This window comes from Thalassophryne amazonica, chromosome 9 (assembly GCF_902500255.1).
Source record: "Thalassophryne amazonica chromosome 9, fThaAma1.1, whole genome shotgun sequence".
NCBI lineage: Eukaryota > Metazoa > Chordata > Actinopteri > Batrachoidiformes > Batrachoididae > Thalassophryne > Thalassophryne amazonica.
Window position 1 is genome coordinate 92517033 of NC_047111.1, and position 24497 is coordinate 92541529.

A 24497-nucleotide genomic window follows, 5' to 3' on the forward strand; every position below is an offset into this window, starting at 1 on the left:
TCCAGATTGTTACCAGTGCAAAGTTCAAAAGTCAGCATCTGTGATGGTATGGGGGTGTGTTAGTGCCCATGTGATGGCATGGGCACTAACACACCCTGTGATGGCACCATCAGTGCAGAAAGGTACATCCAGGTTTTGGAGCAACACATGCTGCCATCCAAGCAACATCTTTTTCAGGAACATCCCTTCTTATTTCAGCAAGACAATGTCAAGCCACAGCATGGCTTCGTAGTAAAAAGAGTGCGGGTCCTAGACTGGCCTGCCTGCAGTCGAGATCTGTCGCCCATTGAAAATGTGTGGCGCATTATGAAGCACAAAATACAACAACGGAGGATCCGGACTGTTGAATAACTGAAGTCGTACATCAAGCAAGAATGGGAAAGAATTTCACCTACAAAACGTCAACAATTAGTGTCCTCAGTTCCCAAACACTTATTGAGTGTTGTTAGAAGGAAAGGTGATGTAACACAGTGGTAAACATACCACTGTCCCAGCTTTTTTGAAACGTGTTGCAGGTATCCATTTCAAAATGAGCAAATATTTGTGCAAAAACAATAAAGTTTATCAGTTTGAACATGAAATATCTTGTCTTTGTGGTGTATTCAATTGAATATAGATTGAAGAGGATTTGCAAATCATTGTATTCTGTTTTTATTTAGATTTTACACAACATCCCAACTTCATTGGAATTGGGGTTGTAGATTAGAAACTAAATATGTATAAAAGTTTAGTTAATATTATTTATGTAAAAATGTGTTAGTTATGTCAAAGACATTTAAAAACACAGAGATGTTTAAATGTTTTAAAAGCAATATTTAAAATATAACAAAAGGTAAAAATAGAAGAATAGAAAGTTCTTTAAAACATGTTTAAAATGTTTACAAAGGTTGTAAAATGCGTAAATGCATGGGCAGTTCCTTAAAAACATACAAATACTTTTAAAATGTGTTTAACGTGTAAAAGAATAAAAAGAAACACACGAAGATGTTGACATTGTGTGTCTGTGTATCGGTGGGGGGGGCAGCGGGGTCACTCTCCCACACTTTGAAACCCCTGACTTAAGCAGGGGCTACAGAGCACATGTTCCAAAAACAGCTGGAACACATGTTCCAAAAAAAACCAAAACATGTTCCAAAATCCAAAAACAGCTGTTTTTAATCTTCCATTTCTTATAAAAACATCTATCTTGCAAATAATTTGTCACCAAAATGAATAAGCAGCATTTCCTGAGGTACAGCATAATGTATTGGGAAGTGCACATGCATGGGTGGAATATATCGTATTTTCTGGAAAATAAGTGACACTGGGATATTCGTCACATCTATCCAAAAATGCTCCATAAAGGGGACAAAGCATAAATACAATTGGTGGATTAGTGTGGAAGAAAGCCCAAAACAGACAGCTAATTAGTCATTTTTCTGTGAAAACCTAGCAGTATCTACTATGTCAGTCACTACATTTTGGTTATGTGGTGCATTTGTCTGGACATGATCGTGCACACGGGTGACTTGGTGTTGACAACAGCAGCTGCTGGAGAAGGCCAAGTGGACGCCCACATTTCACTTGGATGCAGCAGATAGCTGCTTACTTTCAAGGTGTGGGGATGGACCGGTTGTCTCCCTGGGAGGTTGCCATCCAGGACACAAAGCCATTCTGTTGTGTGGTGGATTTGGCAATGTGCGGCACCAGGGCACAATCCTAGTCTTGAGCTGACCCTATTCCAGCATATATAACATCTCAATGTACCTAAAAAAACAAAATAAAAAAAACAAACAATAAAAGAGAAACAGATAACATCTGAGTCAGTCAGTCTTTGTCAGACATTTATAAAACATGCATTTCAGTGACTGTGGGTCAGTGGATAGAGGGTGATCAAAAATCTGAGCCATCGGCTCAACACCTGATTGCTTCTTTGTGCCATCTTGAAAAACTCTCAGAAGTGTTACGCCCATTTAACGTGATTTAATACAAAATAATAATGTTTAGTTCAAATTTTTGATGGTTTAATAGTTTGAGTTAGCTAAACTATTATGTTTTGAGTTTTTTTTTAGTTGAGTTGACTATTGTGGTAATATCCTGATCTGCTTTGTGTTTTAGACCATGCTGTTGGAGAAGATGAGGGTGGCAAGAAGACCAGAGGGCGAGTCCACATTTAATGTCTTTTACTACCTGATGGCTGGAGTCGACACTTCTCTAAGGTCAGGATTAACATGTGTGGCACAATACGCAGATGATGAAGTGTTTTACGGATTGTGTTCTCATTGTGACTGATATTTTAGAACGGAGCTGCACCTCAACCACTTTGCAGAAAACAGTGCATTTGGAATCATGCCACCAAACAAGGTGAATAATACATCATGTGAAATGATTTTGCTACTCTGTGACTGAAGCTGGATCATTGAAGATATGCAAAACTTGAAAGTTGCTACACTGGCTTGAGACTGTGTTGCTAAAATTTTGCAGTGACATGAATGTGCATCAATTAATTTTAAAACTTATTATATTTTATCTGATCTTATTTTTTTTTTTGTTAATTTATTGAAAAATGGAATTTAAAAATTTCAGGAGAGGTAGTTTTTTTTTTTATCTAAGTGCATGCTGTTATCGCATACAGGGATCTTAAGTGATCTTTCACTTTTAGTAATATTTCATTTATTTCATTTGTCTTATTCTTTTTCCATGGCGATGACTTAAAAAAACAAGAAAATTGCACTTTACAGAGTATAAAATAACACATTCCATGTAAAAAGAACAGGAGTAGGATGAAGAAAACATCTTATCTCCTACCCCATTCTTGTTTCAACACAAGTTTAGTCAGCCTCACCTTTGTGTTGTTATACATAACAATGAGCATTTTTTCCTTTTTCTTTTTTTAGCTCTATTCATTTGGATTTTCATACAATTTTAATATTTTCGGTTTATACAGGCATTTAAATAGAAAGACATTTGAACAACATTTTAAATGATTTTCCATAGAGTTCCATTGTTTCACGCCCGCCACTGAAACACACATTCGCTTTAGTGTAGTTCTAGCAAAAGGGGTTTTAAAATCATGCCTTCTTCGGCTTGTCTCTGTTGAGGAAAGTGTAGTGACACGGACCCACAACAGGGGGCGCAAATGAACGGTCAACAGATGAGCCAAAAGGTAACAATTTAATGTTGTGAATGTGCACAACGATGATACAGACAATCACAGAATCTGACAGCAGTCAATACACCAAGGTGACGTGTGGGCAGGCTCGAGGATAGAAGACGTCTGTCCTGATAAGAGCCGGAACCACACGATTTCCACCGCCACAGAACCCGGAGAATACTGGAGCCGCCAAGTCCCGAATTCCCAGGTGATCACCATCCCCGACTGTTGGATCTGGTACTGCTGGCGAGGAGCACAAACAGTGAGATGTGGGTGTGTGCACACACCCAGTAACAAAAACAGTCAGAAGGTGGAAAGTCACCTCCACCTCTAATCACACACACGTGCAGCTCCTGTCAACCACTTATCTGGTTGGGGGTGAAGTGAAGCCGTCGCTGATCACACCAAACGCCAATCCCACAGATAAGGAAACACTTACAGGAAAACGGCTGCAAAGAAGTTCAGACTGTTAGTCAATGTTTTCAGTTTAGCAGAGAATTACCTTCACAGGTAGATGATATCTCGGCAGCGAGGTGGAGATGACATCCGGCTTTTATGGAGTGATGAAATGATGGGTGACAGCTGTCATGAGTTGATGTGTGACAGCTGTCACTCCCGGTTGTGTCCGTGGCGGCAGCGCCCTCTCGTGCCTGAAGCCCACACTTCAGGCAGGGCGCCCTGTGGTGGTGGGCCAGCAGTACCTCCTCTTCTGGCGGCCCACACAAGTCTCACTATTTACAGTGAAAAGTGTTTGCAGACTACATGGTAAGAGAAAAAGCTTGGCTTTATGAAGAACTAATAATGAACTAATAATGTTAAATAAAATTATCAGGGCATTTATGATTTGTAAACAGCATATATTTTGTCTTACTCAAATTCAGTGACAATTTATTTTTAATAAACCATTTCTGAAGTAATATCATTTCAAGTTCAGCAGTCTTCTGAATTGTTTTTAAATTATTCCCAGACACAAAGAAATGAGTGTCATCAGCGAAGAGGACAAAACGTAATACCTTAGATACATCACAGAGGTCATTAATATATATTAAAGAGTTTTGGCCCCAATTTCGTACCTTGGGGGACCCCACAAGAAATTGTATATAATATAGATCTCTGGCCTGCATATTCTACATATTGTCTATTTTCTAAATAACTAGTAAGTAAGTCCCTTCGGCTGCTCCCTTGTTTGCACTCGGGGTCGCCACAGCAAAGGTGGATCTGCATGTTGAACTGGCATAGGTTTTACGCCAGATGCCCTTCCTGACGCAACTCCACATTACATGGAGAAATGTGGCAGGGGTGGGATTTGAACCCGGAACCTTCTGAACTGAAACCAAGTGCATTAACCACTTGGCCACCACCCCTGCTAGTAATCCAGTTTAATCCAATACCTCTAATTCCATGTGACTCTAATTCCTAATTCTAATTAATAATATTTAAAGGTGCACAATGAAGGTTTTATTTTTTAAATTTTGTTAATCATTTTTTTAAACCCTCATCAGTATGCCTCATGAAACCTAATAATCTGTAGACCTGGAGCCCCCAGAGCATCTTGTTGTTAATAGTCTTAATGTTTGAATTTATGCCATTCTTGCAGGTATCTGTAATATAACTAGGCAGCGTCACTTTGCAGCTGTTTAGGAAAAAGAATTTTGAGTATTTGGCTAATAAACCACATTTAACGCTTAGCCTAGGCTCGTGTGGCATACATCACACTGACAAAGTGAGGAACCTTGGGGTAATTTTTGATCCTACGTTGTCCTTTGACCTCCACATTAGAGATATTACGAGGACAGCTTTCTTCCACCTGTGAAATATAGGGAAGATTCATCCCATCCTGTCTATGGCTGATGCTGAGACCCTGATTTATGCGTTTGTCTCTTCTAGATTGGACTTCTGCAGTATTCTTTCTGGTTTACCAGTCCAGCATTAGGGGTCTCCAGTTGGTTCAAAAGGCTGCTGCCAGAGTTTTGGCAGGAAGCAGAAAGTTTGACCACATTACACCCATTTTGGCGTCTCTTCAGTGGCTTCCTGTCCCAGTGAGATCAGATTTTAAGGTTCTGCTACTAGCCTATAAAATTGTTCACAGACGTACGTAGCTGACCTAATTAAACCCTAAAGTAGTGTTCAGAATAATAGTAGTGCTATGTGACTAAAAATATTAATCCAGGTTTTGAGTATATTTCTTATTGTTACATGGGAAACAAGGTACCAGTAGATTCAGTAGATTCTCACAAATCCAACCATTCATTCATGACCAAGCATTCATGATATGCACACTCTTAAGGCTATGAAATTGGGCTATTAGTAAAAAAAAGTAGAAAAGGGGGTGTTCACAATAATAATAGTGTGGCATTCAGTCAGTGAGTTCGTCAGTTTTGTGGAACAAACAGGTGTCCCCTATTTAAGCACAACTGTGAGAGCTCCTCTCCCCCACCGCGTCTTGATTAAATTATACCGTCAGCCACAAAGAAATAAAATAAAATAATGTTAAAATTAGTCCACCTGAGAGTTTTGTTTTGTGTCCAGCAGACGATAACACTCACTATAACGTCCAAAGTGAACCTGAACTACACTACTCACAATGCTCCCTGTGTCAACCAGCCAATCACGTTTTGCGCTTAATAATTATGTCATCAGCAAGCGACAGGCAGCCAGTCTGCCACAAACACACAACAGACAAACTAAAATGTTTGATTTTAGGGTTTTTGACCGTTAAACTTTGCTCACTTTACCAGCAAAAAAAATGTTATTGGGCTGAAAGTTATCGGAACTAAATTTATCAGAAAATAATTGGTCCCATGATGGTTTTAAAACTTATTTGAAAAGCGAATCTGCTAGCAAAAACATTAGGGAATTTCAAATTTCATTGCAAGTACGACACTGATTGTCTGCAGTTGTCATGCTAACAGTGCGAATGGCCACACGTTTTCTAAGTGGATGCGAGCGGTGTTAGATGTTCATGCATGTCACCTGGAATTCGGCCGACACCTGCCGTGAGAGAGTGCGATGGGTTCGCACAGCGCACACTCGTCTTTCAGTCATTAGTGTGTGCAGATAGTTGTAGCAACAGGTGTATGAGGCGTTAGAGGCAGGTATGATTCTACACGTTTTGCATACAGTTCCTGCTTTGTGCGCACTTCGACCAAACTTCGCACCATGTGTGAAGGGGTCCTAAGGTTTGTATTTGTATTTACACTCACTACACTATAAACCCGAATGTTCACATTAATTTAAAAAAGATTAAGTAGTGTAAACTTAAAGTTTTAAGAGAATGTTGTACTTACTTAAATATTTCAAGTTTGTTTGACATGGTCTTGCTTTTTGAGTAAATTAAACTCAGAATTTTTGATTGACTTGAACAAAATTTCAAAGCATAACTTAAGCACAACTTAAAAGAATTAAGTAATTATGTATGAAAATATTTGCGTTGATTTAATGAACCCTTTAGCAGGGGTGGTGACCAAGTGGTTTGTGTGCTTTGTTGTGGTACAGAAGGTTTCTGGTTCAAGGTTTCTGCCACAGTTCTCCAGTGTGGAGTTGCGTCAGGAAGGGCATCCAGCATAACCTGTGCCAGCTCAACATGCAGATCCACCTCAGACCTGCTATGGCGACCCTGAATTAAAAAACAAGGGAGTAGCCGAAAGGACTTACTTATACTTAATGAACACTTTATTTAATTGGAATCATGAGGTACAAGTTGCACAACTGAAACTTTTAAGTTCTTGCAACAGCTGACTTTTACGTTCATGAATTCAAAAATTTTGTGGCAGTTGATTGCCTCAGTATTTTTGAGTTCTGCTCACTTGTTCGGGTTTACAGTGTACCGGTTTCAAATGCTGCACTGATAGATGTAGAGTACAAGCTTTAATATGTGTGTGTGTTTTGTCAGGATATTCTTGGATTAAAAATGTAGTTTTTGCTTTGGAGAGTTCTTCAGCAAGCAACAAAAACAAATGCAGTTTAATTGTCTTTGTGTTCCAGAGTGAGGACAGACAGCGGGCGTCCCAGCAGTTTTCCAAGCTGCAAGCAGCCATGAAGGTGCTGGGGATCAGCGCTGATGAGCAGAGGGCTTTCTGGCTCGTTCTTGGCGCCATCTATCATCTTGGAGCAGCAGGAGCCACCAAAGGTAAGAGGAACACGTCGACTTATTCATGTGCAGAGTTAAAACAATGTATGAAACAACAAAACAAATTATTATCCTGGACTTTTGAAGTGTTGACAATAGTATTACACTTGAATAAGAGCTCATCAGGCTAAAAATAACATTTATTAGTCATGTTGCAGGTAAGACAGGTATGATGTAAGTCAGCTGTAATTCAGATGATTGATTTTAAAGACTTTCATATGCACTATAAACTCTTATAAATTAAACTGGTACAGAACAGTTCATGAATCCTGACGGCCGGAAAAAAACTACACCTAAGGTATTAGAAAAAAAAAAAAAAAACAAGAAGAAATGACACATGCTTGAAAAAGTTTCTTGCTTCAGATAATTTGAATTTTAACAAAAGGTCAAATTCATGAAATAAAAACAGGAGTAGCACGTGTCTAGTTGATTTACTGTGAAATACACACTACAAATTGTATTTTCAGTGTAGCAGCGACTGTGGCTCTGCGTTGTATTTTTCAAATGTGAGATTGTTCTTCACTTACTGCCTATGTAACAATTGCCAGTCGTACAGAATTACTCGCAAGATTGTTTTCAGTGATCTCTTCCAGCTGGCCGCCGGTCTCTTTGACAGCAAAACGACTCTACCCAGCAACAACTTTAAAATTTAGAGCAACAAATGACAGACAGTAGAGCATCTGTTCCTGGGAACACAGATACTTAAACAACTTTACTGCCTCAAATTACCAAGAGACTTATGCCTTTTGTTATGGGACTGCTGTCCACAGTGAACACGTGCACATTTGTCTCAAAGACTCAGTGCAAGATTGGGATAGATGTATTGACGACGACAGTCACTTAAGAATCCACGTGTGAGAAAAAGTGATTCCAGTTCTGATTAGATTTTGGCTCTCGAATTGAATCACATTTTGAAAATGAGTGTTACAGTTAGGGGTCCAGATGGGACTGGTTCGGTACTTGGCGATGGAATTAAATGCAAGGGAGTAAGAAACATGACGGAATATGAACGAAAGGAGAGTTAACACTAAATGAAATAAAGGTGGCCTGCTGAGGTGAGAGTCAGCCCAGGAACTATGGAGAATAAAGACACACAGGGTGAGTGAATGCACTCGCAACGCTGGAGCCTCAAAACAGTCACAGTTCATAAAAGGGTTAACACATGTTTTTTCAGAGTTCATGAAATAAAGTTATCTTCTTAAGAAAGACAGTTAATTGTTCAGCAATTATTCATAGTCCATAAATTGTATCCAAAGGTCAGAGATCAAGTGCTGCGGGTTGAAGCGCAACACCAATTAAGCAGGACTTGATACAGCTGGGCTGGATTATTCAATTGTTTGATATGAGATTTCATGCTGTCCTTAAACACAGTTCTTGGAAAAATTATTTATCCTAGCACAGTCACAAATAGGAACAAGTGAGAATGGGATCCAACTGAGACAAAGGAGAACTTAACTGGCGTTTAGTCGAGACGCGCTCCACGCCGGGAGCCGAGGAATTCCCAAAGTGACATTGCTGTGCAGGTAGTTACTGCCAGGGTCCAGGTCTGCTTGGGAGCCATAGTGGAACCATCTGAAACATCAGGAAAAGACAGTTCGCTCTATTGTTGAAATTAGAGGGGGAGGCCAGCGTTACCTGATCTTAAGCTGCGGAAAGCTTTGGTGTCTTGAGCGCACAGCTGGAAGACGCGGTCAAGGTCACAAGGTGGGAATCAGGTTTGGTCCTCCTGGTATCTGTCTGGATCACAGACGAGGCTTCGGAAGCTGGCGCGGCAAAACACGGAAAACAAGGCAATAGACAGCAAAGGACATGCAACATGCAAGTATCTGGCTTGGCTCTTGGAAGAATCCGGCAGTTAAAGAATAGAAAGTCCGGGTTTAAATAATCTGTCAGAAATCAGTCACTCATCCGATCCAGGTGTGAAACAAATCTGATGGCACCATCTGGTGGAGAAACTAACACATGACACTGGTAAAAAGAGTTAAAACCAGTATCTGGGGGAAATCCTGACAATGAGCTTTTCAAAGGGACAAAAAAAGATTCAGAAATCTGATTCAGTCACTTTATCTAATCTTGATTCTGATGTTGATCAAACCATCATTACGTTTTCTGCAAAACCTTTTATTAGATTAGGATTTATATTAAACACCCCCTCCACCCCCCCAAAAAAAACCCTGATCCCAGGAGAAGGGTGGAGTCATGATGTAATAAATCTTTAAAATAGGTGAAAATAATGCATTTCAAAACATTTCTATGATGTAGTATATAGATTTATTTGTATCAAATAGTAAATGGACTGTATTTTTGTAGTGCTATTCCATCGGCTCAAAGCGCTTAGCATTTCATTCATGCACGCTTGCACACACACGCACACGCACACACACACACACACACACACACACACACACACACACACACACACACACACACACACACACACACACACACACACACACACACACACACACACACACACAGGGTGATGTCATGGAAGGCGCTCAACTGCACATTGGATAAAGGACTTCACCCAAGGGACATTAGTGATGTTCTCAACCCTGCAGCTGTAATTTCTGGACCATTACCTTCCCGATTATGTGAGGGATGAGAATTGATAAGCATTTACTGATCATGATGGTGGCATTATCTGATTTTTTTAAATAGATTCCTTGATTGATTCCTGATCAGTTTCAGGGTGGAATAATGAAGTGCAGATTTTCCTTGTTACTAAGTGCAGATTTTGATCTAATGGCCTGTGAGTTTTTCAAGGTGCAGCTGTCAGAAAACCATGTCATCATAAATAAGAGAAATGAACGAGGCATGCGACTGTGAATGACTGAAACATTTGGAACCAGTTCTGATCAGGAACCAGTTCTTGATTCCTTCCGGTTGATTTGTTCAGTCATTGCAGTGATAGCATACATAAAGTACATGTCTGGCTTTAAAGCCTTTCAGTACAGAAATGTCAAAAGTGATTTTCATCCCTGTAAAATAATCCTTCAGATGGCTGTTAATCTCAAACAAAAACTAAAAAGCACTCAGAGAGCACATACTGTAACCAAGGCCACCTATCCCCCACCACCTAAAGCCACACTTTTACTTGCATTTAGCCCTGAGCCTTTTTTTCATAAAGATTTATTTATATGCTCATAAAATTTCATCAAGATCTATTCATAAATTTTTGAGTCAAATGTTGCTATATCTCAAATATTCCTTTGGATCACAGATCCAGAATATGTTCCGGACTGCCTCTCAAATAACATAAATTTTTTAGGACATTATTCATCAGCTCTCAACAATGATCAGAGTTCATTGTGTCAGGAACTGTGAGGACATGGCACGACAGGCAGGTGGACACAAATGCAGACTCATTGCTCAGAGGTGGGATTTAGAAAAAGGTTTAATCAAAAACAGGCTCTGGTCAATACACAGGGTGACAAGCAGGCAGGCGGTGGTACAGACAGTCGTGAGGCAGCGGCATGGTCAGTAACAAGCAGAGTTCCAGCATGGACAACAGGTGAATCAGAGGAGGCAAAAACTGAGTCAAAAAACAAGCGAAGTTCAGGCACAGAGAAGCAGGTTAACTGGCTCAGGCAAAAGGCAAGATCAAGACAGGCGAAGGTCATACACGGCAAAAAAACAGACTATGGCAGAAAACACACGAGCGGCTTGGAACGAGGCAAAACGCACAACGAACTAGCAGTGAGTGGTGGAAGACAAGGGGTTTAAAAGCAGAGGATAATCAGGGCATGATGAGATGCAGGTGCAGGAAAAAGGTGTGGCTGAGTGAGACAAGAGTGGAGTGACAGGTGGGCGTGTCAGATCAAAGCAGCGAAAAGAGGAATGTGACAGTGACAGAACAAATGTTAAACAATTAGGAAATAATGATACCTAAAATCCAAAAGTGAGAAACAGAATAAACAAATGAAAAGGCAGAAACAGAACAACAGAAAATTAAAGGCTGGATCAAAACTAGAGAAGAACTCAACATGTGGCAGGAGTGTACAGAAAAACCTGAGGGACTAATGTGCTCAAAACAGAGTGACTGAATAACCAGAAAATAAGAGACGAAGACTAAACTAGAACAGAATTCAGTAAGTGGCTGACGTGTGACATAATTCTCAAAACCTAACTTGATAACACAGAATGACTAAATAAGAAACAGAGACTAAACTAGAACCAAACTTAACATGGGTGAAGTGTAACAAATCATAAAACCAAGACTAAAGTGTAAGAAACAGAAAATAAACACTCAGGGCCGGACAGAAGGACCAAGACAGGGAAACGGACGAAGACTGGGGGACAAAAGCAGATTGTGAGCAGGTCCAGGGCTAAAACATGACACATTGTTTATAAAAATTTTGAATTAAATCTAACTGAATGCTTCAAATCAGATCCTGGATCCTCTGCTTTCAGTGCTTACCAGTCGAGTGACTATAAGAGAACTTGTGGAGAGCTGGACATATCCAAACTTGTCCTCTAGCACTCTGAAACGGAGGTGTTCCTTTGTCTCGCTTCATCAGCGAATCGGTCGTGACGCGCGAAGCCTCCGCGCGGGTTTCCATGACAAAATCTCTTGTTAAAAGTGAAATCTGCCGGAAAATGGCTGATGTCCAGCTCTTGTGATAACCAGAGAAAGAGCACACAACAGTCTCGTATCCACAGAGCCATCAGCTTAGAAATGATCCAGTGGTTTGTGCCGCGACGTCGTCGCTTGGAGCGCGGCGCACCGTCCGTCCTTAAAGGGGTCCTTAAAGCTGTAGTTAAAGTCCTTATTCTCTGTGAAGCCAAGTAAAATTTTCATCGAAAGCCAGATAAATTTTTCGAATGGTTTCTAGGTGCCAGTCTCTAACAGCTTCTGAAAAAATTCTGATGGAAAAAAAGTCCTTTTCATTCCGTCATTTCCAGACAATGAAAATCCGACGAGGGGGCGGGACCACTCCTTCCACAAGGCGTGCTCACAGGCGAATGACGTCACCGACAGGCGTGGAAAAACTCACGCATGCGCACGAGGGTTCAAGCATGTCTGACGTAAAAACATATGACTGAAATCCATATAGTTTTAAAAAAAATAAAAAGGACTGTTACTTTATGGACACACCACGTAGATTACTAGTTACTTTTTAGTTACTTTCCCCAGCTGCCGACAACAACCCACTGCTACCTCAACATGACAATGATACCTGTTTTGCCAAAACTCACTTTCTAGTCACACTTTCTTGACTTCAATGAAAATAAATACTTGTTTTATAAAAAGTAAAATAATCTTTCTTGACCTCATATTTAACTGTTGACAGCACTGTAACAGTAAAACTTGCAATTTCTAACCTACATTGTTTATAAATGTAACTATTAAATTCTAACATTTTTCTAACATTTAAATTCTCTATAAACATTTTACTTGTCAAAATTATTATTATTTTAAGTAGTATTAGTAGTTGTAGTTAAAAAAACAGCTTCAAAACTGGACCTTTAATCTAGGGGTGTTGTGAGGGGGGCACATCCTTGCCCTACGCCCCCATTCCATCTGGATTCGCCCCTGCTTTGGCGTTTGAGCACAAAGAATGGATAACATTTATTTATGCAGAAAACATGACCAGATTTACCGGTAAGAAAGTTTTATTGTGTTTTCACATCATGTGGTCCTCAGAAAGAGAGTTTAGGTGCATTTGAGTGGAAAATAGTGTTAGTTGTTGACACGTCGCAGAGGATCAGCTGTTTTTAACGAGACGATACGGAGCGGCTCAGCTCAGAATTCTAAATAAAGGAGAAAAATAAAGCATAAAAATGACTTTGTTAAGCTCAGTGCAGGTGTGCTGTTTTCACCGCGCTTTAAGAGATGAGGACGAGTCGTAGCTGATGAAAAGCTCACAGCTCGCTTAAAGTTCAGTCGAGCCCCGACCCCCTGCCCACGGACCACGTTTAATGCTGCTGTCGACCCACAATGCAAAAATAATAGTAACGCACAGTGACTTGGAGAAGTAACTTTAATCTGATTACTGATTTGGAAAGATTAACGCGTTAGATTACTCGTTACAAAAAAAGTGGTTAGATTAGAGGTAACGCGTTACCGGCATCACTGCTCACCACAGATGCAAAAGAATCATAAACATTCTTTATATTGTTGACTTTGGAACACTAGCTTTTATATGATTTGAAACGTGTCCTAAATATCCACAATCTGTGCTTGTTTGAGATATGAATTTATGTTTTTTTGTTGTCGGTCAGAGGAGAGGCATGAGTGTTTTTGAAACAGTTGAATTTGAAAAATGAAGTTGATGTTTACATTATTTCTTCATGTAGAAAACAGTTAAAGTGCGAAGCTAACTATGAGCCTACACTCTACTACATAACGCACACGCACAGTCCATTTACATACTTAATACTATCTGGGGAGGTGATGGTCTCGTGGTTAAGGTGTTGGGCTTGAGTCCAGAAGACTCCGCCTGACTGGAAAATCACTAAGGGCCCTTGGGCAAGGTCTTTAATCCCCTCTTGCTCCCGGTGTGTAGTGTGCACCTTGTATGGCAGCACCCTGACATCGGGGTGAATGTGAGGCATGTGAGGCATAATTGTAAAGCGCTTTGAGCGTCTGATGCTATATAAATGCAGTCCATTTACCATTTACCATCTGTGCGTTTCCATATGTCTGTTACGTTGGCTCGGATGTCAAGCAATATATCCTCCAGAGGGTGGGTGAATGTTTCTGGCAACATGGTTAAAGAAGCTGACATAGTGTTGCAGATGTTGGCAGCAGATTAGACAGAGATATGGACATTAAATACTTCAAAATATCTATCTGTCTTCAAAATATTCCTCCATTCAAAGTTTTGCCATTACCCATAATTCAATGTGGCATTCTCTTGTGAAATTGTTAAAGAGTTACGATTTGGCACAACACTGTGTTGTTTGTTCTTTCCAGATGGGTTTGAGCAAAAAAACAAACAAACAAACAAAAAACACTGAACACAAGTTATTGACAGTTGGCTTGTCTTGCTACCAGTCCTCTAACATGTAGCGATCTTACGACATAGGTCATATTCCCAAAAAGATCTCATATCAGCAGAGAGAAAAACAAATTTTGCACCTAATTGTTAACTGTCTTCATCGTGCCCTTTTGCCTAGGATTGTATCTTGCTTGAACTTTGGCCACACTGTCCCCATATTTTCCAGTTGGTACTGCAGTATTTTGTCCATATCTACAAGCTTTCACAAAACAGACACAAATATGTGCGATATTAACCCAGAGTGCAGTCAGAAGGGTGCACATTTAACATATTCATATCCACATTTAACATTTAGAATAAATGAGCCTTTAATCCCATTTAGAGAACTGGTATTCTGAATTTATAGTCCTGAAACGTTTGCATCTGGATCAGTCTGATCCAGTCCAGTGTTGCTTTGAAAAACTGGCACAAGGATCGGCTGATCCTGGATAGGAAAAGATGGGATTTCCAAATCTAGATTTAACTTTTTGAACAGCTGGGTCCTGTATGTGTCACAGACATACAGTAGTGTTCAGAATAATAGTAGTGCTATGTGACTAAAAAGATTAATCCAGGTTTTGAGTATATTTCTTATTGTTACATGGGAAACAAGGTACCAGTAGATTCAGTAGATTCTCACAAATCCAACAAGACCAAGCATTCATGATATGCACACTCTTAAGGCTATGAAATTGGGCTATTATTAAAAAAAGTAGAAAAGGGGGTGTTCACAATAATAGTAGCATCTGCTGTTGACGCTACAAACTCAAAACTGTTATGATCAAACTGCTTTTTTAGCAATCCTGTGAATCACTAAACTAGTATTTAGTTGTATAACCACAGTTTTTCATGATTTCTTCACATCTGCGAGGCATTAATTTTGTTGGTTTGGAACCAAGATTTTGCTCGTTTACTAGTGTGCTTGGGGTCATTGTATTGTTGAAACACCCATTTCAAGGGCATGTCCTCTTCAGCATAAGGCACCATGACCTCTTCAAGTATTTTGAAATATCCAAACTGATCCATGATAACTGGTATGTGATATATAGGCCCAACACCATAGTAGGAGAAACATGCCCATATCATGATGCTTGCACCACCATGCTTCACTGTCTTCACTGTGAACTGTGGCTTGAATTCAGAGTTTGGGGGTCGTCTCACAAACCATCTGCGGCCCTTGGACCCAAAAAGAACAATTTTACTCTCGTCTACAAAATATTCCTCCATTTCTCTTTAGGCCAGTTGATGTGTTCTTTGGCAAATTGTAACCTCTTCTGCACATGTCTTTTATTTAACAGACGGACTTTGCGGGGGATTCTTGCAAATAAATTAGCTTCACACAGGCCTCTTCTAACTGTCACAGCACTTACAGGTAACTCCAGACTGTCTTTGATCATCCTGGAGCTGATCAGTGGGTGAGCTTTTGCCATTCTGGTTATTCTTCTATCCATTTTGATGGTTGCTTTCTGTTTTCTTCCACGCGTCTGTTTTTTTTTTTTTTTTTTGTCCATTTTAAAGCATTGGAGATCATTGTAGATGAACAGCCTATATTTTTTTGCACCTGTGTATAAGTTTTCCCCTCTCCAATCAACTTTTTAAACAAACTACACTGTTCTTCTGAACAGTGTCTTGAACCTCCCATTTTCCTCAGGCTTTCAAAGAGAAAAGCATGTTCAACAGGTGCTGGCTTCATCCTTAAATAGGGGACACCTGATTCACACCTGTTTGTTCCACAAAATTGACAAACTCACTGACTGAATGCCACACTACTATTATTGTGAACACCCCCTTTTCTACTTTTTTTTTTTAATAATAGCCCAATTTCATAGCCTTAAGAGTGTGCATATCATGAATGCTTGGTCTTGTTGGATTTGTGAGAATCTACTGAATCTACTGGTACCTTGTTTCCCATGTAACAATAAGAAATATACTCAAAACCTCGATTAATCTTTTTAGTCACATAGCACTACTATTATTCTGAACACTACTGTAACTTTCAATGTTATGATGGAAACCACAAGAGGGCAGCAGTGATCTCTGCCCCAACTGCTCATGAAGCAACCTGCACAAGCTGCACTCAAATTGAATAAATCACACTGAAATCTATTAAGAAATACAAGTATTACCTCACTTAATATTAGTGAATATGTATGTATGACTTTAATAGATATACCCTCAGTGATTTTATATCATCTTATTCGAGTGGTGATCTGACATGTTCAAGGACAACAAATGAAAAATAGCCCTTTAACTCTTTGCAGACTTGCAGCAGTCTTTATGTTGTGCATGATCCCTGTTCAGTAAACCAAACACACAGAAGAAAGACTACATTTCTGTTGCGCTTTTCCATCAAAGCACTTTACAGTGATGCCTTACATTTACTTCCCCAGCCAAGGCTGGTATAAAACATCAGTAATACTGGTTAACCCAATTTCTTCTTTCTGATGTGTTTAACATATTGCTATTTAAGCAAACATAGCCATGAAGATCCATCAAAGCAAATATTTAAATGTATTTTCTCGCCTTGTCTCTACAGCTGAACCGCTGCTTATAATGAAAAATATGCAAGGGCTTCACCAGGCTGATGAAACAGATAGAGCCCACCGCTCGCTGTGTGAAATCCCCAAGTTTCTCTCTTTCATGTCTTAGAAGATGCCACTCCATGGTGGATTAAAACTTCAGTTTGCACTCATATCTGCATGCTTTTTAAATATCATGTTACCGCTAGATTAAAAAGAAACATCCACTTCCCAGCACAACTCATTATGTAAATATAAATGAATTGTCTTCTCTAATTAGAACTTTCACTTTCAGTATGTTACTATGTGGAGGGGCAGTTGTTTTGTTTTGCTGATTTGAAGCAGTAAAATATTTAGCTGTCTGTTTCACAAAACTTATCAGGAAGGTTCAGCTGAAGCTGGAATAGGAAGCGTTGCATTTTGAGGTGCAGTCAGATCTGGAAATGTACGCTAAAGCCATACATCACTGCATCCACCCTGCTATGGACTCGCTCTGGATCCTGATTAGCAACCATCCAGGCAGACAATTGGTCCAACCCCACCACCTAAAGCTCACCATCCCTGTGTCACAGCCAGGTGACACACGGGGATTGCCTCAGTTTTTTTTTTTTAGCTGTTGGGATCCTCAGCAATTCGGAATCTGCACGCTTGATCAAGCACAGAGAACGATGCCACATGGTAGCCATGGCATCGTTCTCACAATCTATCCTCACAATGTAAGAACACCTAACTATTTTTTACTCTCTGTTGTCCAGGAGACTGAGAGTAATGAAATTTCAATTCTCAATATGTCTGTGTATGCACTGCAAAGTTGACAAATAAAGTTTGACTTGACTCATCTGACCGCTTTTGTCAATAACAAGTAATCTAACGCATTAATCTTTCCAAATCAGCAATCAGGTTAAAGTTATTTCTCCAACTCACTGTGTGTTACTATTATTTTTGTATTGTGGGTCGATCGCAGCATTAGAACTGACCCGTGAGCTCGGGGAGGTTGGAGTTCAGTTGAACTGATCACTTTGCCCACTTTCAACGAGCTGCGAGCTTTTCCTCCGCTGTGCAGCAGCTCCGACTTGAAAAACAGTTGTCTCTCAAAGCGCGGTGTCACTCAGAGCTATGGTTTTATGTACAAAGATATTTTTTTGCTTTTTTGTTTTCCTTAAAACTCTGTGCCGCTGTGTGTCTCTTTGCTAAAAACATCTGATCTGTGACGCGTTATAAATACTAACACTTCTTTTTTTGACCCAAATGCCTTTGAAATCCCTTTCTGAGGACGACAGGACATAAAAAAAAAGCTTATAAAACTTTCTGTGATAAAGCTTTCTGCATAAATCAACGTTATCCATTCTTCTGCTCAAATAGCAAGCCAGGGGCGAATCCACACAGGAAGGGGGCATGGGGGGCGGCTCCCTACAACAGCCCTAGATTAAAAGTCTACATTTGAAGACAATTGTTTCATACTATTACTACTACTCATGCTACTTATAATAATAATAATAATAATAATAATAATAATAATAATAATAATATTATTATTATACACCGCACATATAATATATGTGCGGAAAAATATTAAATTTAAGGTAATAGAAAGTATGACGTTAACAATAAAAGATGTGTTAGAATGTATATCAATAGAAATTTATAATGGAAACAAGAAAAACATTATTATAAGTTGTTTATATAGGGCGCCAGGCTCAAATATGGCTACATTTACAAACTGGGTGGACAGAATGTTTTCATCAATAAATAACAAAAAAATATTTATATGTGGAGATTATAACATTGATTTAATAAACCCCAGTAGGCACACATCAACTGACGAATTTATAAACACAATGTACAGCATGAGTTTATACCCAGTTATCACCAGGCCAAGCAGAATTACATTGAATAGTGCAACTCTAATAGATAACATCTTCACAAACAATATAGAAACTAAAAATATAAGTGGTTTATTGATTTGTGACATAACTGACCATCTTCCTGTGTTCACTGTGTATGACTCCAATTGTAATTTTCAGGTAACACCCCAATACTCTGCATTTAAACAAGTAAGAACCCAAAAAGCAATAGATCACCTCAATAATGACTTAACAAAACAGGACTGGCGCACTGTGTATCGGGAGAATGATGTGGATTGTGCCTTCAATAAATTTCTAGACATTTTCAATTCATTATATGAGATAAACTGTCCAATACGCCAAGTCAACAAAAACAGTACTGTCGCCAAAAGTCCATGGTTAACAAAAGGTCTACAAAATGCTTGTAAAAAGAAGAATACATTATACAGACAATTTGTTAGACTAAGGACAAAAGAATCTGAACATAGATATAAATTATATAAAAACAAACTAACTAATATAATCAGAGCCAGCAAGAAATTATATTATACCAATCTATTAAATAATAATAAAAATGACACCAAGAGAATCTTGGAAATTCTTAACACTATAATCAGAAATAAGGTAAGAGGTAATTCTTATCCAAATTATTTTATTGATAAGAACAACAACATCTATAATATGTATAACATAGTTAATGGTTTTAATAACTTCTTTGTTAATATTGGACAGCAAAAATTCCCAATGGTTGTAACAAGGAGCAGGAATCACTCATAAAAATCAATCCAAACACAATGTTTCTCTCCAGTGTTAGTGAAGCCGAAATAATAGATATTGTTAATAAATGTAAAAATAAAGAAATCAACTGACTGTTATGACATAGATATGAAGCTAGTAAAAACAATAATCAAAAGCATATCAAAACCCCTGACTCATATATGTAACTTGTCATTTCAAACTGTGACATTCCCGAACAAAATGAAGATGGCAAAAGTTATTCCACTATACAAAAATGGAAATAAACATATCTTCACAAACTACAGACCGGTCTCTCTACTTCCACAATTTTCCAAAATTTTAGAAAAGCTTTTGGTATCAGGGGAGTGGCTTGGAACTGGATTCAAAGCTATTTAACGGAGAGACATCAATTTGTGCAGCTGGGTGCATTTAAATCTGGGTGTTTGGGCATCCCTTGTGGGGTCCCACAGGGATCCATACTGGGTCCACATTTTTTTTAATCTTTATATAAATTACATATTTAATGTGTCACAATTATTAAAATTATTATTATTTGCAGATGATACCAATATATTCTATTCCAGTGATAATTATAGCAAACTTATTAATGTGGTAAATAGTGAATTAATTAAGCTGAAAACTTGGTTGAATATTAAGAAATTATCCCTAAATATAAATAAGACTAAAGTCATGTTTTTTTGGAAATCATAATGTCAATTCTAATTTACCAATAAATATAGACGGTGTCGAAATAGATAAAGTGTCAGAAGTCAAATTTTTAGGGATAACCATCAATAGTAAATTAAGCAGCCACATACATAAAAAAGTTTCCAAGAATGTCTCTATTATGTACAAAGCAAAATATTTTCTGGATCATAATGCATTATATTTATTGTATTGTTCTTTAATCTCTCCTTACTTAACATATTGTATAGAAATCTGGGGTTTCTGTGTAGGCTCTCAGTTGTCCAGGTGGTTTCCATAGTAGAGAAGCTTGAATCTTCGACTGGACTGGGTTGCTTGACGCAAGGACGTTTCGCTTCAAATCGCAGAAGCTTCCTCAGCTAAAATTCTTGCTCTGGAAGTCTGACTTTGTGAATAATTATTAAAAGTAAGTCCTTTCGGCTACTCCCTTGTTTGCACTCGGGGTCGCCACAGCAAATCCAAGGTGGATCTGCATGTTGAATTGGCACAGGGTTTATCCGGATGCCCTTCCTGACGCAGCGCCACATTACATGGAGAAATGTGGCAGGGGTGGGATTTGAACCCGGAGTCTTCTGAACTGAAACCAAGCACATTAACCACTTGGCCACTTGTGAATAATTAGTATTATCATTAATATTATTAATTGTGGAAAGCGCCTACATGCTCTCAAATAATTTACGTAATAAAATATAAGTTAAGACAATATTTAATTAAATATGAAGTTTAGTTAAACCTCGGATATGGGGCACCAGCTGTTTTAAATGCACAGGAACGTTAATTTAAACAACATTAATCATTCTCTAATCTGGAAGTCATGTGCTCCCGATACTATTGACCTAACATCTGTTTCAACTGAACACAACAAAACCACTGGCGTAACATTTACACATTTATTTGCATATATACAAGGGATAAACAGGTGACTGACATTTTAAGGATCTGAACAATGATTAAATTATTTTATTATGGTGACAATCTTTTAATCACAAGAAGTTAAAAGTTAAAGCAGTGAAAGAACAAAGTTTAAGAATTTAAACTGAATAAATATGATTGAAATGTAGTGATGAATATGGGTTTACTAATTGTTATTTGTATTATTAAGAAAATTACCAAACAAATATCTTTACAGCCACTTTCTAACAATTGACAACAAAGCCCTTAGGAACCTTGGTTGGGTCGCTTAGCTGATCCATTGGCTTTGATGGTTCTGGTCTGGTCCGATTTCCTGATGGGTCTTAGCTTGCCTGGGTCTGGGGTTGAACCGATGGTTTTCCCCTGTGCTCCCAGGCATTGGTTTGGCTCATTTGCCCACAGAACTGAACATGTTAGTTCAGCGGTTCTGTTGTTTGGTTCCGATTGACCAAGGATGAAGGTTTAGGTGTTTGTTCTCAAAAGATACTCTGGTGGCATCCAAAAACTTGTACAAGGCCGAGTCTGTAAAATTTGGAAAAAGTTGACGGCTTGCAAGCGAGTTATGAAATTACAGAAAAAGAGAAAGAACTCTTTTTGGAAACTCTGTTAATCTGAAAAAATGGCTAGGAAGTTGTCTATAAAAGGTAGAAAACTTGACTCAAGCCTTAAAGTTATCAAGGCTGGCACATTACTATCAAAAGTTATGAAGTAATGAGACAAAAGAACAAAGACCATGCTGTAGAGGGTCCTAACAAGGTAGGCTGCATGGGCTTGCGGAGCAACAAAAACAAAATAGAAAAAGAGAAAAATCACCCAAAATGTAAGAGAAAAGGTGCAAGAGGAGCATTCCAACAGAGAGAATGGCTTTGTTCTGGGTCTTTTAAAGGAGCCCTACACCAATAGCTCCACCCATTTGGGGCATTTAATTCTCTGCTTAGAGACAACTTCAGAAAAACACATCTGATATTATGACAGAAATTCTTTTCTAACTGAACTACCACGTTTCCCAAATACATCCTAAAACAAGCAATTTGTTAAGGGAATACAATCGTTTCACCATGGCAATTCATTAATAATTCAAGAAATAACATTTGACATACATCAACAGTTACAGAAGACTTCATCTGAAAGAAAACGTGTCAACAGGTTAGATTTTAATATACAATGTATTTTGATTAATCATACAACATGAAAAGCATTATAACTTTTCTACTTTGGATGAAAAAAAATGTTATTTGTACAATGAACTATGTCTGTGTTCTTTCCACCCTGGTCCTTCAGGGGGAGCTCTGGTTCTGCCCCAATGTTAATCATTTTATGACAATTTAGCTGTGGCATATCTGGATGCTGACAGCTCTGGATTTATTGCCTGGTTATCTTGTAGGGATAGCTTAGGCTGATCTGGAACATTTCTGGCTGTGACAGGATGGCTGTTAAAATGTCCGATAAGTTACGCTGAATGGAGTTTGATCCATTCTGGTTTCAGGATGGCCTTTGAAGTAGAATCATATTGTTTACTCTTGTGTGATGTTGAATGCTGAAACAGACTTCACAGGAATTCCACAGGAAGTCTCTCCTGTGAAGTTGGAAGATCAGGTTAAGTAACAGTAGTCCTTTAGTTTAAAACATTCTGCCTTTGGAAGGTTTGGGGAAAACATTTCTTTGGAAGAGGTGAGCATAACTGTTGTTTGCCTTGGTGAAAATTAATTTGAAGTCAGATTTGTTACAATACATATGCAACAGTTGGTAGCAACAAAAACCCCTTTAAAGGACTTGGCCTGTCTTATATCGCTTTCTTTTAACAACAACCCACAACAGCTAACAATTGCAGAAAGTCATCTCAAGAGGTGCAACTTACACTCATAGTGCCAAATATTGCTTCTCTTCATTTTGACATGACAATCATTCAACTACCTAACATTAACATCACCACAAGAACTAGCATGGTCAAACTGCATCAGGACCGATTTTTATCTTAACAAAGAGCAGTACGTTGTATTTACGTTTTTGTTCTTTTTGTCCTTTTTTATCCTCAGAATTTTTTCTGATTTTTCTGTTATGTTTGCCATAAACAGCTCAAGTTTTTTTTTCCAGGTTCTTTATAAAGCTCCATAGTCTCTTTTCTCATCCCTTCATTGGAATCTCTGTGGGCTTTAGGACATTTATCCATCTGAAAAGTTCTGAATGCATAGAAAGCACACACACAAAGTTCTGTGGAGAACTGGCTGACTGACTAGCATGATACTAGAATTTCTTGGTGAAATTCTATTGTATTTGCATTCATAGTAAATGTCCACCAGGTGGCGCTATCACTGCATTTCAAGGATCCTGAGTAGGAGTTGCTGTAGGACACAATGATAAAACTGTTGCTTGTAGTAAGTAGATGAGGAGCCAGGGTCACAGTGTACTTTTCCCAGCATTATTTTCAAATAAAGCTTTTTGTTAAAAAACAAAAAAACAAACAAACAAAAAGAAAAAAGATTTTTTTAAATTTAGCTTATTTCTAACATTGGCAGCCTGTCCAGGGTGTACCCGGCCACTTGCCCAGTGACATCTGGGACACCCTTACCTGGAATTGTAAGTCCCTTCGGCTACTCCCTTGTTTGCACTTGGGTTCGCCACAGCAAATCTAAGGTGGATCTGCATGTTGAATTGGCACAGGTTTTACGCCGGATGCCCTTCCTGACGCAACTCCACATTACATGGAGAAATGTGGCAGGGGTGGGATTTGAACTCGGAACCTTCTGCACTGAAACCAAGCGCATTAACCACTTGGCATTTCAGCTTGGGACTCCGACGAGGGCGGTCGCATCTCCTCCACTCTCCCTTATCGCTCTGCTTTTAACCTTCAAGTCCCTACTTCACCAGACTGAATTCCTCAAAACTATATTGGATTCTGGATCTATTGGACTACTATTGGATTAACCATGGAATTGATCAGCTGGTCTCTGAACGGTATTGACACCATTTTTTCTACAAGAAGGTCAGGACCGGGGGATCCTGCCTGCCCAGATGGAACGTATCCTGCGGGCTATGTCCTCGACTCCTGGAGTTCCTGGCGTGTGGCATGCTTGGTGCCTTTCTTTGTTGAGGATGTCGAGGATTTATTTATTTTTGGTAGCAGGGCTGGTACTTTTTGGCTTATGTGCTGCCCTATCTACCGGAAAATTGGCAAGACGGCGGCATCAAGAACCACGGGCCCTCGCTCGTCCGTCATGATTAACGAGGTTGGCAAGGCAGTGCATTCTCAAACTGCGTTGACTCTTGAACTCAGACACAAATTGGATGACACCTTGGAGCTGATTCGTGCCTTGCAGTTGAAACTGAAGGTTTCGGAGGCCGGTGAATATTCTTAATTCATAATTGGGAATATTCTTAATTCAGAATTGGGATTTCGCTGAGCGAGTGGAACCGTTAATAGTGTTTGTCACTGCTCGGCTGCAACACTACAGGCTATCTAGCATCAAGGTCAATTGCCCACTGTTTACCTCCAGAGGAATTTATCCAGGCTCTGGTGAGATTATTCGGCTCCAT

The 24497-nt window shown here is 39.1% G+C and overlaps 1 protein-coding gene across 1 annotated transcript in view; it reads left to right on the forward strand.

Moving 5' to 3' along the window:
• Positions 1 to 24497, forward strand: part of LOC117517662 (unconventional myosin-XVIIIa-like) — a 218386-nt gene that overhangs the window by 57672 nt on the left and 136217 nt on the right. The window contains 3 exon segments of the mRNA XM_034178771.1: positions 2098 to 2198; positions 2280 to 2343; positions 7118 to 7262. Of these exon segments, the coding sequence (XP_034034662.1) occupies positions 2098 to 2198; positions 2280 to 2343; positions 7118 to 7262 (310 nt within the window).